Source organism: Zalophus californianus, chromosome 17 (genome assembly GCF_009762305.2).
Source record: "Zalophus californianus isolate mZalCal1 chromosome 17, mZalCal1.pri.v2, whole genome shotgun sequence".
NCBI lineage: Eukaryota > Metazoa > Chordata > Mammalia > Carnivora > Otariidae > Zalophus > Zalophus californianus.
Genome location: NC_045611.1, coordinates 47154715 through 47171189, shown reverse-complemented (window position 1 = coordinate 47171189; position 16475 = coordinate 47154715). Strand labels below are relative to the sequence as shown.

Genomic DNA, 16475 nt, shown 5'->3' with positions numbered 1-16475 from the left:
GGAAGCGTGGGATGGGGGGTGGGGGTGCCCTCCTGGGGCTGACCCAGGATCAGGGCCCCGGGCCGGGGAAAGACACAGCCAAGAGCCGTAGGGGGCAGGGGTTACCTTTAATGCTGCATTTTGTGCCAAATCCCTACGATGCCCTGTCCCTGAGTGTCCCTGCCCACCCTCTCCCCCACCCACTGCAGGGTGGGCACTGGGCTCCACCCTCTGGGGTACAAAGGAATAAATTAAGTGACCCCCTCCCCCCTTCCCCAATAAATAGAGTGAGTACCCTGCCCAGGGCCTCCCCCGCCTTGTGGCACAGCAGGCTGGGGCGGGGCCTGGGGCGCTACATTCATGGCTGCCCAGGCGGGCGGTGGAGGGTGGGCCTCAGCGGGAGCCATGGGCCCCGCACAGGGGCACTGTGCTGTCCTGGCTCTGCCCCTCCATGTCCATGTCAAGCAGCGTGGGCTGCATGCCGGGGGGTCCAGGACTCTCTGGGGTGTCCGGCCTGCTGGGAGGCGAGATGCTGAGTGTCCGGCCAAAGGAGACCAGTTTCCAGGGGTCCAGGCGGGGGCGGCTGGCAGCCGGCCGGGGTCTTGGGGCGAAGGTCAGGGTGGTAGGGCGGCCAGGGAACTCGGGGGGCCGGCGGTGGGTCGGGAACAAGGTCTGGGGGTCGGGCAGGCGGGGGAAGTCCAGGGGTTCTCGAGGGCCTGGTAAGAGAGGATCAGATGAGGTCAATGGGGTGGGCCAGAGGGTGGCATTGAAAAGCCAGGACCTTTACGTGAGAACTGGAATTTCTGTTAGAAATATCTGCTGATCTTGTTGGGCCCGCTTTCCAGCCGGGGTGGGACCTTGACCTAGGCCCCGAGCGCTCCAAAGCGCTCACTCATCTCACTCTGAGCATCTTCCTTAAGCTGTCAGAGCCTGTTCCCTTGTCACCCCTCTAGATAAAGCCCTCATTCCCTCCAAACCCCCTCTGAGGTGCTGGGTGCACGCATACAGGCCTGAGAGACCCGAGGCATAGCGCGGTCTCTGAGGGGCAGGAGAACAGCGCCCTCCCTAGGCGAGGGGTAAATAAAACGGTAATTGTAAGACAAGTAGCACAGTGCCTGGTAGTAGGTAGTTGACTCCCATGCTGATCGCCTCTGTCGTTAATAAATGTATGGGGAACATCGTCTAGCACAGGACTGACTGTTCACTGTAGTTAACTGTTGCCCGTAATGTCACCCGCCTGGCCCCTGGAGGCACTGCGGTTCGCTCAATCACCCGGGGACCCACCATGCCCCCAGCAGTGAGGGCCGTGGGGACACAGACCCTTCCTCCCATCCAAAGCAGGACGCCACCCTGGCATGCGGGGAGGGGGGGCGCTGTCGCCGCCGGGCTGGGACCTCGGACCTTGGTGGGGGCAGGGGAGGAGGGTCGCTTTCTGCGCCCCGGGTGCGGGGCGCCTCACTCACCAGGGCGGGGAGCCGCGGGCTCAGGCGCCCCCCGCTGCCCCAGCGCCCCGTCCGACGGCGTCCGCCGGTGCCCGCGGCTCACTGCGCGCGCGGCCGTGACGTGGGTGGGCGTGAGCGACTGGCGGGGGTCTTTCTTGAAGCTCTCCAGCTCCAGGTCCACCAGGGGGTTGGTGCCGGGCGGGGAGGGCGGCGGGGAGGGCGCGGCCGGCGCGGCCTCGTCGCTGTCCGAGCGCAGCAGCGAACGCGTGGAGTTGCAGTCGGACACGGACGACAGCGACACCAGCGTGGCCGAGGGCGCCAGGCCCGGGCCGGGGGCCGCGTCGTCGCGGCGGCCGGGCGAGCGCCCTGGCGGGCTGAGGCCCCGCGGGAAGCGGCCGGCGCGGGGGAAGAGACCGTCCAGCCAGCGCCGCTGCTCCTCGCAGTCGGCCGCGCGCGCCTCGGCCACGTCGGCGCCCAGGCCCACGGCGCCCAGCAGCGTGGCGCAGCCCAGCAGAGCCAGCTCGCAGCGCCGCCGGCCGCCGTGGCCCGGCCGGGAGAGGGGCGCGGGCGCCCCCGGGGAGGGCTCGGCCGGCAGCGGCGCCGTGAGGTAGGACGGGGTGGTGTAGGGGGAGGGAGGCACGCTGCTGCCTCCGTCCGCCTCCGCGAACTCCTCTGCAACCGGGAGAGGGCCGGTCACTCGCCTCCAGGGCTGGCCGCCGCCGCCCCCGCTGTCCCCGCGGCCCCCCGGGGACTTGGTGGCGAGGGGGCTGCCCCGAAAGACCCTCCCGGCAGTGCGGCCACCAAGTCCCACCAATCTTTCCCTTCACAGAGCCCCCTGCCCCTGGGAATGACCCTGCACCCATGGGCTGCCCCGCGTTCCAGGAAAGTTGCCGACCTACGGGTCCAGGGCCGTCGGCTCCCTCCCCACCCCCCAACCCGAGGGGAGCGGTCACCTCTTCCTCTCGGGTGATGTTTCCCTCCGGATGCCCCTCCCTCTCCATTTTAAAGGCACCCTCACCCTCTTACCCATCTCATTGAGGCTGGCGAAGCCTGGGGCGATCGGTGTGTGTTTGGGGGATTTGCCCAGGTTGGGGGCGCTAGATGACCACTGTTTGCTTCCTTCCCCCAGGGCCTTCAGCCTGCAGGGGGCACCAGAGGTGGGGGAGGGGGTGGCAGTGCCGACCTGCTGGCTGCGGGGGGGGGGGGGGGGTCGGGGTGGGCAGGGGCAGGGCCAGCGGTGGGCTGTCAGGGGCAAGTACCTCTCCTCCCCTCCAGCCCGCTCCTTCTGCAGGGTGGAGCTGGGTCCCCAGGTGCGGCCCTTCTTCTTGCCTCCAACGAGCTCTTCCTTCTTTGGGGGCCCGCTGCGGCCCCATGTCCCACTGCCACCACTGCTGTTGCCACCACCATCCACAGGAGTCACTGGGCCCAGAGAAGCCACTTGGTGGCCAGTCTGCGCCCGCTGCGCTCCCCGTCTCACTCTCGGATCCGCCCTCCACCACCAAGTCCAAGGGACCTTGGATTCTAACTGCAGACAGGACCCTTCCCTTGCTGGTTCCCACCCCCCGCCTTGGCCCTTGCCGGGCCCTCTGGCAGGGACATACTTCTTTCAGATCCTGGCCCTCCTCCCTCCTCCTCAGCTCGCAGGTCCCTGCTCGAACCCCAGCTCCTTACACCGCCTTCCTGAGGTCAAATGGCCATTCTCCTCTTTTATTCCCTTCCCTGCTTTCCTTTACAGCGCTTATCGCTGCAGGAAATTGTCCCGCTTACTGACTTGTTGGCTTGTCTATGGTCTGTCTCCCCGATGCGAATCAGGGAGGGGACCCTGCCTGTCTTGTCCCTGTTGGTCCTCCGGCTCAGCGTATGGTATGTGCGCAGAGAAAGGTCGTTGACGACGGACGGGTCAGGGCCTGGGGAGATACTCACGGCGAATGGCCCTCAGCCGGGGGATGATGCTGGGGCTCGCAGGGGGGCTGGCCCCGTCGGATCCTTTCCGCTTGTCCAGGGTTGGAGAGGCCTGGACTGTGATCTTATGCTCGAAGCCTGCGAAAAGAAAGAGACTTTCCTGAGCAAACGGCTCCGTGGGTAACCAAAGAGAAGGTCCCTTTGTAGGATAGGAGTGCTGGATGGGAACGCCACTGTTTTGCATTCCCAAACTGCCCATCTCACCTGGAGACCGGGGGGTGCGGGGGTGCTTACTCTTGGGCCTTCTGAATCGGCAACTCCGGGGTGAGGGGCAGCCTTCTAACCGTGGTGAGCCCGCCAGAGACATCTGGCCTATGTGCGAGGTTGAGAGGCAAGATCCTAATTGGGTCCTTAATTAACTAAGGATTGACTATGGATCTAGGGCTAAGTGTCCAACGTGGTGGCCATTAGCCACATGTGGCCACGGAGCACTTGCCATGTGGGACTGCAGCTGAGGAACTGGAGAGTTCAAACTTCATCTGTGTGGTTGCAATGAATTTAAATTTAAACTAAAAACGGATACTCAGCTGTTATTGAAAACATTGAAGCACGTTTGGAACAATTTAGGTATGTGAATCTATGTGTGTGTGTGTGTGTGTGTGAGAGAGAGAGAGAGAGAGAGAGAGAGAGAATCTACTTTCTCAACTGTAAATTTCATGAAATCCAAATGCAGGTCAAGTATTTTTTGATGAAAATTTAGCACCTGGACCAAGATGTGCTGTAACTGTAATACGTCCGTTGAGTTTCAAAGATGGAGTATGAAAAAAAGTAAAATCCCTAACAGTGTTTGTGTTGATTGCATGGGACACCGTAACGTTTTGGATATATTGGGCTAAATAAAATATATTGTTAAAACCAATGGCACCTGTTTCTCTCTCCAGCTTTTAAGGCGGCTATGAGATTTAAAACTTCATTGTGTGGCTTGCATTAGATTTCTGTTGGCCAGTGCTATTCTGGCCACGGCATTATGGCTTCTAATGTCCCAGAGAGAGAGAGAGTCGAGCAGACATCATGGGCTTTATGGAGGTGAGCACTGTTAACAGTGCCTAGGAAGCAGGCTGTGGGGAAACAAGAGCCCAAACCTGAACTTGAAACTGATTAAGCCACGTGAAACAAAAAGGGCTGAACATCAGCAATTTCACATGGTTTAATACCACTTTATAGGAAATTCAGGGGACGGAGGGGCGCGTTAAGGATGACAGCGGGATGCAAGCCGCAACATCCGGTCGCGCCGTGGGAGATGCCGCAGGATAAATGATGTTCCTCAACAAATTATTGGCAAGCGGGGAGAAAGCAGCAGACTAAAAGATAATTATAAAAAATAGGTGGTAGACGAAACAATAAAGAGACGCAGAGGAGTGAATGCCCTGAAAGTCATCACAGAGGTTACTCTTGGGGCAGGGGGTGGCAGGAGGCTGGAGGAGGCATGAAGACGGCATCTGGAGGGGTGGATGGAGGTTCTCTCCGCCTTCAAGCGGGCGATTATATGCGCTCCTGAAGCTGTGCTGTTTTCTGGTCCTTTTCCACGTGGGTGATATATTTTTAGCACGGAAAAAAAAACGTTTACAAACTAAAAGGAAGAGGTAAAGCCTGCGTGTGGCGGGCTCGCGGCGGCCTCCGGGGGCGGCGCAGGGGGCGGTACCCGAGGGCAGGCTGATGTGGCTGCCGCCGTCCCGCAGCTTGAGCAGGCGGCTGCGCTTGAAGTTGCCCTTGCGTTTGCGGACCCTGGGCTTCTCCTGGCTCAGCTGGCACATGAGCAGGTGCAGCTCCCGCTCCACGATGTCCATCTCGCGCTCCGCCAGCTCCTGTTCCCGCCGCCGCAGCTGCTCCTCCTGGAAGCGCTGCTCCTGGGCGGCCCGCAGCAGCTCCTCCTCCCGGCTCCGGAGCTCCTGGGGAGGAGATGGGCGGCTGCGGGCTAGGGCCGTACGGATCTCCTCCCACCCACCCCCCCCACCCCTCACCATGGCCCTGGGGCTGCTGGGTCCGTCGGGGCGCGGCCCGTGGGGCAGCTCACTCTTTACCAGCCCAGCTGGGTGCCAGGACACGGGGCTGTTTGCACAAAGAAAGGGGTGGCTTGATTTTGACCCCTTTGATTTTTAACTTTTTGGCTCCTCAGCTTGGAAAACTTCAAACATCCACAAAAGCAGAGACAGAGCCCCCAGTGTACTCATCATTCGAGGTCAACAACTTATTTATGCTTTGCAAATCCTTTTTTCTTGTCACTTCTTGTCTCCTCCCTCCCTCCCATTTTGGCTGTTGTGTTTTAGAACCAATCCCACACATCAGGTGGTATCACTTGTAAGAACATCAGTGCAGGGTGCCTTTTCTTACTAATCCATCAACAGGCTGTCTTTCCTTAATATACAAAGAAAGCCACCTTGGCTCTGCATGGACCCAAAGACTGCGGCTCAGGGGAGGGGCCTCTGCCCCACCAAAGGCACCGCAATGCAGGAGCTCACTCCACCCCTCCCACTCTATCCCCTGCCTTCACCTTCTCTTTGGTCCGGAGGTCATCGAACATGTGCTGAATCTCCAGCTTCCAGTCTTCCTGCAGCGAGTGGAAGGACTCCAGTGGCATCTGGAACAGGGCTGACTGTTCAATGACTTCAAGCTGCTTCAAGATGCTGCCGAAATCTGGCCGCCCGTGGGGGTCTGGGTCCCAGCATTCTGGGGTGGGGGTGGGGATGGGGAGGACAGCGGTGGGAGGGGAGATGTCAGTGGCCGTGCTCTGGGGCATCAGCCTGCTCCGTGGCAGGCAGGACTTCAGGGGACTGTGGACAGACAACTTCCATGGAGCCGAGGGGAAGGAATGTAGAGCCAAATTCCTGGCAACATTGCACTCAGTGAAACTGGGATAGAAACCTGGGGACCCACTCCCTCACGTGTGGCAGAATCAAGGATCAGGGAAGAATCCTGGGGCCAGTGAATGCTAACAGGTTGCCCTCAGGAGCTGTGGGCCTGGCCAGAACAAAAGTTTGGGGGCCCTGGAGGCAGTTTGTGGCCCGATGGTTGCGGCCCCTTCTCCCTCACTCCTGGACCCACTGGGATGGATGGGTGTGAAGGGGTGAGGTCTGGCCCGAGGGCCCCTGCCGCCCAAGCTGAGCCTATCTCCACAGGGCCCTGGCTCACCCTCCAGGAGGCGGGCAAAGGGCTCGGGGCACGTGGAGGGGATGGGCAGCGTCAGCTTGTTCATAGCCACGCCATACGCCACGGCCAAGGCGTCGATTTCACGGTAGGGGACCTCACCCGTCAGCAGCTCCCAGAGCAGCACCCCGAAGCTGCAGGTGGGGAAGAGGGAGGGGTGATGCTGCAGCCCACCCCAATCCTCACCTACACCCCAGCCCTGCCTCCAGTCCCCTGATGGGCCTCCCTCACCCCAACATCCCCCAGTGAGGCCACAAGAACGTGACTGACTTCTGCTGGCCTGATTTCAAATGGGTGTTGTGGGTTTGGCTCTCTCTGGCGTCTTGCCTTTGCTCTCTCTCCCCTCACCCCTACCTGAAAACCTTCAGTGTGTCCCCTGTGCCCACGGGGCAAAGCCACTTTTCTTAGCCCTGACCTCTGATGACCACTGTAGCCTTGCCTCTAAGCACTCTCACCCCTGTACCAACCCCAGCGTCAGCTTGTAGCCACAGTGAACAAGTTGAACAAGCCCCGTTCTTCCTAACCCCTGGCTTCGCACATGCTGTTCCCTTTGTCGAGGACATCCTTCCCTTTGCGTAAATAACTGTCCTTTAGGTCAGAATTCAGCTGCCCTCTCTACCAGGAAGCCTTCCTTGATTCCACAGCCTCCAAAGCTAGGTTAGAGGCCCCTCCTCTGTGTTCCCAGAAGAACCCTCGGCACTTACCTCTAAAAACAAGTTAACACTATTTAACATTTATAAAGCACTTACTCCAGGCCAGCACTGTGCTAGGCGCTCTCAGTAATCCTCACAACAGCCCTGTAAGGCAGAAGGTATTGGTATGACCCCCGTTTTATCCAACGAGCAGGTGCAGGCTCAGAGAGGTTAAGTTGTCTGCCTAAAGGGCACACAGCTAGTTAAGTGGACAGGTCTCAGTCCACACTTGGACTCAGGCCTGCTTGATGTGCCCATGGCAGTGTCCTTCATGGATACACAACACCGGGGCGTGCACCGCTCTGCTAGTCACCTGCAGGCCCATCTGAACTCCCTCGGGAGCCTAATGACCATTTTGTGCAGCGCCCGGCATGCAGTAGGTCCCCGGGCTCCCCCACATCCACACGTGCATTCATTCGACATAGAAACACATCTGCTGGCTGCCAGTCACTGTTCTAGGCCCCAGAGCAAGATGGACACAACGTCCGCTCTCCTACAGCTGGCGGCCTCCCTTCTCAGGACCAGTGCTGGCGAATCTGAGCTGTGCGCATCCTGTCTGAAGTACTTTTCCATCCTCCTTTGCAGCTAAGGAAGCCCCTATGGCGACACTTCCAGCCAGTGGGATGGAGGAGGGCGTGTCCTCGGCAACTCACTTCCGGGAAGTGTCCTTAGAGAGAAGGGGTGTCTTTTCTGCTTCTGTCCTTCCTACTGGCTGTAATGTGGACCTAAAAGCTGGAGCCCAAGTAGCCATTTTGGATGATGAAGTGAGCTTGGGAACGTAGGCCACGCAAGGTGGAGGACAGTAACAGTGGCTTTCAGCTGGACATGGCGTAAGCCCCCACTTTCCCCATATCGCTGGAAACCTGTGGGGATGTCTGGATGGCCACAGTGACCAGGGAGCGTGATGATGTTTGGGGGCTGGGAACCATCTATACCTGCTGTCCTGAGAAGTACAGGGCGGGACCATACAAGGAAGAATGATCTTGCCTGATGTCAATGACACCCCCGTTGAGGAACCCCTCCCACCCCTGAATTCCTGTCGTGGGGGGCACCACAGCGGTCCTGGGCTTTACATGCGAGCAGAAACTTCTGTTTGTTTGCGTTTAGGGTTTTCTGCTCCTTGCCACTGAGACCTGGCTCTGTTAAATGTTTGGTACCACAAATGAATGCTGTGTAATGTAAAGCCACTCAGAACCTTCCCCAAAGGGCTGTGCTGCTCTCATGGAGACTTCCCTCCTGATCTGTCTGCCCCAAAGCCATGACCTTGCTGCTTGGTCCATCTGGTGCCTCAGCTGGGGACTGACCCGGGTCTGGCTCCCTCCCAGGATAAGGCCAGGGGTTGAAGAGGTTCAGCTGCCACCATCCAGTCTCGCTGATGAGGGCAACAACCTCCTCACTGGCCTCCCGCCCCCACTACTCCTGTCCCCTATGACATATTCCTCATCCTACAGCCCAGGGAGCCTTGCAACGCTCAGCCGGACCATGCTGTTCATAAAGGCCACTCGGCTTTTCCCTGCACTTAGAATAAAGCCCGGCGTCTGGTCGCTCATCCAACTTTCTCTCCTCTGTCATTTCCTACCACCTTTCTCCTTGCCTGCTCTGCGCTAGCCGCCTGGGTCTTGTAGTTTTATCTGGAACGGACCAAGCTCATTCTCATGCCGGCGTCTCCTTTGTGGGCACCGTCCCCTCTGCCTGGGAAGCTTCTTCGCCCAAACTGTGCATGGCTGGCTCCTTCCTGTCAGCCCAAACTCAGCTCAAGTATCACTTCCCAGAAAAGCCTTCCCTGAAGTCATCCTCCGGCCCTCAGAGGGCTTTTCGATCAACCTCCTGGCTCTTAATACTATCTGATGCTTTGTTCTGGGGGATTAGCTCACTATCTTTTGAAAATTGTTTTATGACTTTTTAAACTTGAAACCAGCTATTTTCCCAGCTTTCCTGTATGTTTATTTCCTTATTTACTATCCCTGTGGGCAAGAAGTGTGTCTACTTTTATTTCCTGCTGTATTCCTAGCACCCAGTGCGGACGGATGGATGGATGGATGGACAGAGGCCTCCAAAGGCCTCAATTTCCTTCTGACACATGGGGCGGTGTGCTGGATGGTGTCTGAGGGCCCTGGTGCTGACACCCTATCTCTAGATCTTTGGAATTTTCCACTCGAATCTGAGTCCTTCTCAGCTGCCACTTCCGCAAACAGAGCAGCCGCCTGCTTTGGTGCCCGGAGGGCCTGACCCTGCCAGCAGGGGGGGCCCCCCCAGGCCTGGATCCTCACTTCGATGGGAGACTGCCCCTCCCGTTCTGACCCCCCTCCCCCCCCCCCCCGCCTCCCTCATTGCCAGGACTCCCCAGCTGCCCCCATCAGCACCTCCAGACGTCACTGCTTTTGGAGAAGAGGGAGAGACGGATAACCTCTGGAGCCATCCAGGCATAAGTCCCCGCAGCGCTCATTTTGGTGGTCTTGTGCCACTCGCGGGCGAGGCCGAAGTCTGTGATCTTGAGCACCGTGTCTGCGAGGTTGTGGTTCTCGATGGCCTCCAGGATAAGGACTGGGGGGTGAGGAAGAAAGGCGGGTCACCCCAGAGCTTCTGGGCTGCAGACCTGAGTGTCCTGGCCCCTGCCTCGGCTGGAATCTCTTACTGTTCTCTCCCCCACCTCGAGCCGGTCCCCCTCTGCGGCGGCTCCTTTCCTGGTCTGGAAAACCGCGGACCCTTCCGTGCTGTCTGGTCCCTGCCCTGGGGCTCCCACGAGGGGGGAGGGGGCCTCCCCTGGGTCCGCTACCCTCCTGACTCCAACCTAGGCTCTGCGGAGCTCATCGCAAGGTTGGTATCCAACGCCTTGCTTCTCCCTGGTCCGGGCTTTTAATTCCCAGCCAGCCCAGAGGTGGGAACTGCGGAGCATGAGCAGAAGGGATGAACGTGGTTCTCCTTTGTCTTTGTCACCCCTTGTGGCAAACTGCATGCGGGGGAGGGGGGGGACCCGTTCTACTCCTTTTTGCAGCATCACACGCTTCGCCACGTGACTGTGCCTTTCTTTCCCCAAAAGAAGCAGAGTGTATTTCCCCCTCCTTTACTTTGGGTTGGCCATTTGTGACTTGTTTTGGTCAACAGGATGAGGCAGAAGTGACAGAATGCCAGCTCCCAGCCTAGGCCTTGAGAGGCCTCACCCGTCTGCCTGCCCTCTGGCGCTTCTGCCATCACCAAGAGACCATGCCTGGCTAGCCTGCTTGGAGGCTAGATACTTGGAGTCAAGCCTCTCCGGCTGAGCCCGGCCTAAATCAGCTTAACCTCCAGCAGGTATGCATGTGTGTGAGCAGTAATAAATGACATCAAGTTTTAAAGACACTGAGTTTTGGGGGTGGCTTGTTATGCAGCATTACAGTGACAAAATCGGACAGATATATCCCCCAAGCATAATGAGTGGCTCCAACTTGCTGCCTGGGATTGTTACGAACAACAATTATAATCATGGCTGGTGTTTACCAGCAGCTCACTATATGGCAGGCACTGTGCTAAGCCCTTCACACGAATTAACTAGAAAGCAGCCCGTTTTATCGACTGACAAACTGAGGCTCAGAGAGATGAAGTCCCCTGGCCAAGATCATACAGCTAGAAAACTGTGCAGCAAAGACCTGGCCGAGATCTGACCCGAGGGCCCAGTCTCTTAACTGCTATGACATTCTACCAGCTTCTGTCAAACAGAGGCCCCAAAGTGTGCGGGGTCCTGCTGAGGTTTGAATCCCAGCCCTGCCACTTACTAACTGCGTAACCTCGTTAATGTATTCTTCTTAACGCTAAGATTTCTCCTCTGTTAAATGGACATGGTGGTCATACTGGTCTTAGAGGGTTGTAGGAAGGATTTAGGGCCGGAAGCAACACGTCCTTACAAAATGTTAGCTATTATTATTACTGCGTGATGTCGCCATAATTGGCCCTTATTTCTCCACCTGGATCTTTGACCCTTCCTGGCTACTTCTCCCATCATAACGGTGAGCTAATTCTACTATCATCAAAGCCCAGAGGCCTCCCTCGACTCTCTAGCATGTGACTCCACCCCTCCCTTCTTGGGTCCCCACCTCTCCTGTTTGTGGGGTGACTCTGTGATAGAGGGAACACGCTATGGTCTTACGCTTCATTTCTGCATCTCCCATCTACGTCACCGCCTGCTTAGAAACCTTCTAATGGCTTCCATGGCATTGAATAAAATACCCGAAATCCTCATCCTCACCCCCAGGGTCATCCTGATCTGGGCCCTGCCTACGTTTCTGACCTCATCTCCTAACTCTGCCTCGTTTCTCCTCTTCCAACCCCTGTGGTCTCCTCGCTGTTTCTCCAACAAGGCGTGCTCATTGCCACGTTGGGACCTTGGCCCTGCCCAGACCTTCACAAAGCCGGGTCGTCTTTGTTCGGGGTCTCCGCGCCAGGACTGCCTCCCTTGACCATCTGACTGGAAGAGCTCCTTCTGTCTCATCCTTGATCTAGTATCTTATTTTCTTCAGAGCCCCTGATACTCTCTGGAAACTTTGTCATCTATCTATCTACTATCTCTCTAAATATCGGTCATCTACTTCTGTTTACTAGCCTCTAACTTCCATATGGGGAGATCTTGCCCGGTTCACTTCTGAAATCCCAGAGCTTAAGACACGGCCTTGTATACTTAATTCTGCTTCCAAATTACTGGTTGAATGAACCAGTGTATGAGCATCATCGGGTGAGGGGCTCCTGTGGAGGCCCTGTGACCTGTCCCAGGCATGGAGCTGTCCCGTTGCCTGGGCAGGCAGCCCTGGCCTACAGAGCCCCAACAACCCTATGCCCGGGTGGCACTGGTTGCAGGAAACCCTGGGGGCACAGGTGTGTATCCTTACACCCCACCTTCAGGCTGCTGAATTAGCAGGGGTGAGGAAGGGCCAAGAAGAGCATGCTCAGCCTTCAAGAGGAATATGCTGCCCATCCTGCGTCCACTTGCCCAGCATTTCGGAGCATCAGGGAAGGCAGGAGCCATCTGTGTCTCCCGCTCCATTCCCTAGCCCTGGCACAGCGCGTGGCACCCCTTGAGCTCCTGGCGGCTCTGTTAGTGCCCAAATGCGAGGCCTGGAAGGTAAGGAATACACATCCCTCTGCTGCAGGGGCTCTGCTGGTGGTGGGGGCGGGGAGGGGGCAGAGCAACAAAACTGTGAAAAAAAAACAAAAACCACACACAAAAGAATGGGATAGATTCAAACAAATGTTAAGGTGCAGAATTGGCAGGAATCAGAAATAGATGAGATGTGGGGGTCCAAAGGTGAGGGCAAAGGAGAACCTGTCACATTTCAGGTGAGGGCAGGGCACACGTTGGCCTCATTCACTGCTGAGCCCTCTCCTTGGCGCGTGACTTGGCCCAGCAAACACCAAATGAAAAAAGAAAAGAATGAATACATCAGTGTAGAAAGGAAAGGGAGCGAGGTGGGGCAGAGGAAGGACGGGAGGAGAGCCAGGAAGGTGGGATTTTTCCGGGGTCATATACTTAGGACCCAGGGCAGGGTGTGGCACACCCCAGGCGCTCAGGGAAATATGTGAGGAATGAATGAAATCTTCAGTTTGTGAGGACGGTAAGGGCGGAAACCACTGGGAATAGGTGCTCAATAATACGTGCTAACATCATGAGAAGCTCCTGGATCTAGGTGTGGGTCCTGGGGAGCCTTCCCTTCTGCCTGGCCCCAGTTCTCATTCAACCAACCAATCAACTTCTGAGAGCCTGGGATAAGCCAGGCAGCCTGGAAGCTTTTTATGTAAGGCACATCCCTTTTCCTCCTCCCTCACCTCCACTTTGCCTCCGCTAGCTGGGGCAGAGGCCTGGGAGGACTCCAGGAAGTGGTTCTCAGGTGGGGGTGGCTTTACCCTCTCCCCCGCTCCCCAGGGGACATTTGGCAATGTCTGGAGACAAGTTTCGGTTATCATAATTGGCGATGGCGGTGGGGGATGCCCATGGCATCTGGCAGGTACAGGCCAAGGAGGCTGCTAAACAGCCTCCTACGATCATCCGGCCCCAAATGTAAATAGTGTGGAGGCTGAGAAACCCCAACTCCAGGCTAGGTTCTTTCTGTCTCTGCCTGGTGGACTCTGGCATCAGGATTGGACCCTCGATGCCTTGAGGGCAGGCCCTGCATCTGTGCTGTTTTATGCTAGGAGTGCAGGGCTGGCCGTATTTATTGAGCTACTGTGACTGTAGTCTGGGGGACAGGTGGTCCCTCAACCTTTCTGAGCCTCCTTTTTCTCCCTTAACGGGCAAGGCCTGCCTCACTTGGCCCGGAAGGTACACTGCTGCCCCTTCTCGCCCTAGGCAGCGACTTCTGGTGTCCCCATTTCCCGCCACCTACCCTCGACCTCACAAGATTCTGTGGAAGCAAGTTTTGGGGGAGGACACCACTTACTGTTGATGGACTTGAGGTCCCGGTGGATGATGGGCACAGGGGCATCATTGTGTAGGTAGTTCATGCCCCGGGCCACCTGCACAGCCCAGTTGACCAGCACATGAGGGGGCACCCGGCGGCCCGCCAGCACCCTGCTCAGTGCGCCCCCCCTGGCATACTCCATCACCAGGCAGAGGTGTGGGGGGCTGAGGCAGGCGCCTCTGAGGGCAATGATGTTGGGGTGCTTCAGGGCTCCGAAGAGCCGGGCCTCCTGGCGCACCTGCTCTGCTGTCACTGCCGGGTCCCGCTCAGGGTCCAGCCGGGCGGCCTTGACAGCCACCTCCTCGCCGCGCCATAGGGCCCGGTAGACTTTGCCAAAGCCCCCTACGCCGATGATCTCCTCTAGCTGCAGCTCGTGGAAGGGGATCTCCTGGGGCAGCCGGAGGCCCGCGGGCGCGGCGGGGGCGCCGGGGGCTACGTAGTTGCTGGGGAAAACGCCCACGCGGCCGCTGGGTAGCTGCCCGGTCCACCAGCCCTCGTCCCCCGACACGGCACAGTCCTGGGAAAGCACCTGGACGCGGTCGCCCCTCCGCAGGGTCAGCTCCTCGTCGCCCGCCGCCTCGTAGTCGAACACCGCGGTCCAGACGGGCCCCGTGGGGGTCGTGCCCCACTCCTTGGCCGTCCCCCCCCCGTCCTCCTCCTCCTCCATGGGGGAGGGGCCGGGGGCTACAGGAGGCCGCTTCACACTGGCTGCCCGCGGGATGCAGAGGGCGGGCCCCGGCTGCCAGGATGGGGGGCGGTCCCTGCGGGTTCTAGGGGGCTCCTGGTGGCCATGGCTGGGGGGCGGGGGGGGAGAGCCCTCCGCAGGAGCAACAAAAAGCCTCCTTAAAAGGGCAGGGTCGTCCCCTCTGATTCAGCTGCCCAGGCGGGGCGGGGTGCGGGAAGGGCGGCGGGTTCACCTGTTCCCCCAAATGTCAGGGCGCTAAGAGGGCCTGGCCGCGCGGCTCCCGAATTTCTGCCGGGGCCCGCCGGTGGGGGACGAGGGTGAGAGAAGCAGGCAGCCCCCTTCCCCGCGCCTCTCACCCCGCGCAGCTCCACCGGCGGCCCCCGGCTCCGCATCCCGGGCCACGACTGCCGGGCGGGGTAGGGGTGGCTGAGCCCGGGGGGCGCCCGCCCCGGGACGGGGTGGCGCGCCCCTCGGCCTTCTCACGCGCGGGGCGGCCGGGCGGCCCCCATCCTCGGCACCGGCCTCCCGGTTGGCCCCAGCCCTGCCCCCGCCCGCGCCGCTTCCCGGGGCCGCCGGCGGTGCCTAAGTGACGTGTTCGCCGCCGCCGCGGTGCCGCCTGGGAGTTGTAGTCTCCGGCTGAGCGGCCTCGAGGCTGTCCTCTAGACCCCACCCCCACCCCCACCCCCCCAGAGCCCCGCTGCCAACCTTGGGTCGCAGTGGGGACCCCACGGGGCTGAAGGAATCCTCCCGGGGAGATAAGCCCGGCCTCGGACCCTGGGACCCGGTCGCCCTGGAGGAGGGAAGGAGGAGGGGGCCAAGCGCTCCTCACAGACCCTGCGGGTCCACGGCTCAAGGTGGGATAGACGGTGGCTGACTAGCTTCGCAAAGCGAAATATAGGAGCTGCCTGAGTGGTGGTTACTGCCTCCAGCCTCTAACGTGCCTGGGACAAGGTCTCCTTAGCGACCGGCCCCTCGGGGCCCCGACCCGAGGTGCACACCGGGAGATGTAGTCCGTTCTCCGACCCGCGCGGCGGGAGGCGGCCCCAAACGCTGGAAGCGGGTTGGTGGCTCTTGCAAGCTAGGGGGTCCGGCTGATGGAGAGGCCTCAACGGGGAAGACCGGCTGGCAGGACGTGTTTACTGTCCGTGGGGAATTCACAGCCATGTCTTTCCCCACCAGCTCTGGGTTCTACTGCCTCAGCAGTCAAACCTCGTACCCTCGAGAATTCCCCACCTCCCAGAATAGGAACTTCAATTTACTGGGGCTTAATGCTCATCTTGTGCTAAGTGCTTTGCACGTGTGGCATCATCAAAATCTCGCAAAGACCCCATTTTACAAACGACGCATTGAGAAGCAAAGTCACTTGTCCGAGGTCACAGAGGTGTAAGTGGCAAAGCAAGAATCAAAGGCAGATTTTTAAATTAAACATGATTTTTTAAAAACACTGCCTTCCCATTTAAAGAATGAGGAAACTGAGTCCTGCAGAATTTCAGTGACTGGCCCAAGATCTGTGAGCTTGTAAGCGGCAAAATTCTGGGCCTTTTCACGTGGCTTCTCCTGAGTGGTCCGGAGGTCTGGAGGGAGGAGAGAAGAGAGGACCTATGATGGGCTCTGGTTTCCAAGCTCCAGAGAACTAACCCCCACACTTCACCCCGCCCCAGCTCCTGGGAAGTTGTTCCACTCTGAAAAGGAAGTGGATACCTGGTCTCCTGGCTACATGTCAGGGAAACTTAGGACCTACCAAGAATGGTTGTTGGAAGACAGAGTCTCCCCTTATTCTGAGTATAGGAGGTTCTGCCATAAACTGATATATGCATTCCTGAAAAAGCTCGGAGTTCTACAAAACAGTGTGCTAAAAATAACAAGGCTTTATGGGAAAAATAAAACTAGGGACAGATTGTTCAAAACGTACGAAACCTTAAAATCAGAGAGCTACACAACCAATAAGGATTCTAATAGAAATACTAGCACAGTTAAATTTCCACAGATGTTCATGTTTAGCAACACCTTCAGTCCCTTCTCTGCAACCTTTAAAGGCTGGGGCTTGTGCTTCCTTTTTGGAGATGCTGGTCTGGAGATATTAATTTCTCTTTTTTTAAAAGATTTTATTTATTTATTCATTTGAGAGAGCGAGAATGAGAGAGAG

At 58.3% G+C, this 16475-nt stretch overlaps 1 protein-coding gene across 1 annotated transcript; it reads right to left on the bottom strand.

Moving 5' to 3' along the window:
• Positions 1-88: 88 nt before the first annotated feature.
• On the bottom strand, positions 89-14910 carry MAP3K10 (mitogen-activated protein kinase kinase kinase 10). The gene is made up of 10 exons (XM_027617584.2): positions 13624-14910; positions 9583-9763; positions 6513-6661; positions 5875-6050; positions 5026-5272; positions 3345-3461; positions 2681-2840; positions 2448-2560; positions 1443-2093; positions 89-695 (listed from the first exon to the last, which is right to left on the bottom strand). The coding sequence occupies exons 1-10, from the start codon at positions 14309-14311 to the stop codon at positions 373-375; spliced, it is 2805 nt and encodes a 934-aa protein (XP_027473385.1). The 5' UTR covers positions 14312-14910; the 3' UTR covers positions 89-372.
• Positions 14911-16475: the final 1565 nt, after the last annotated feature.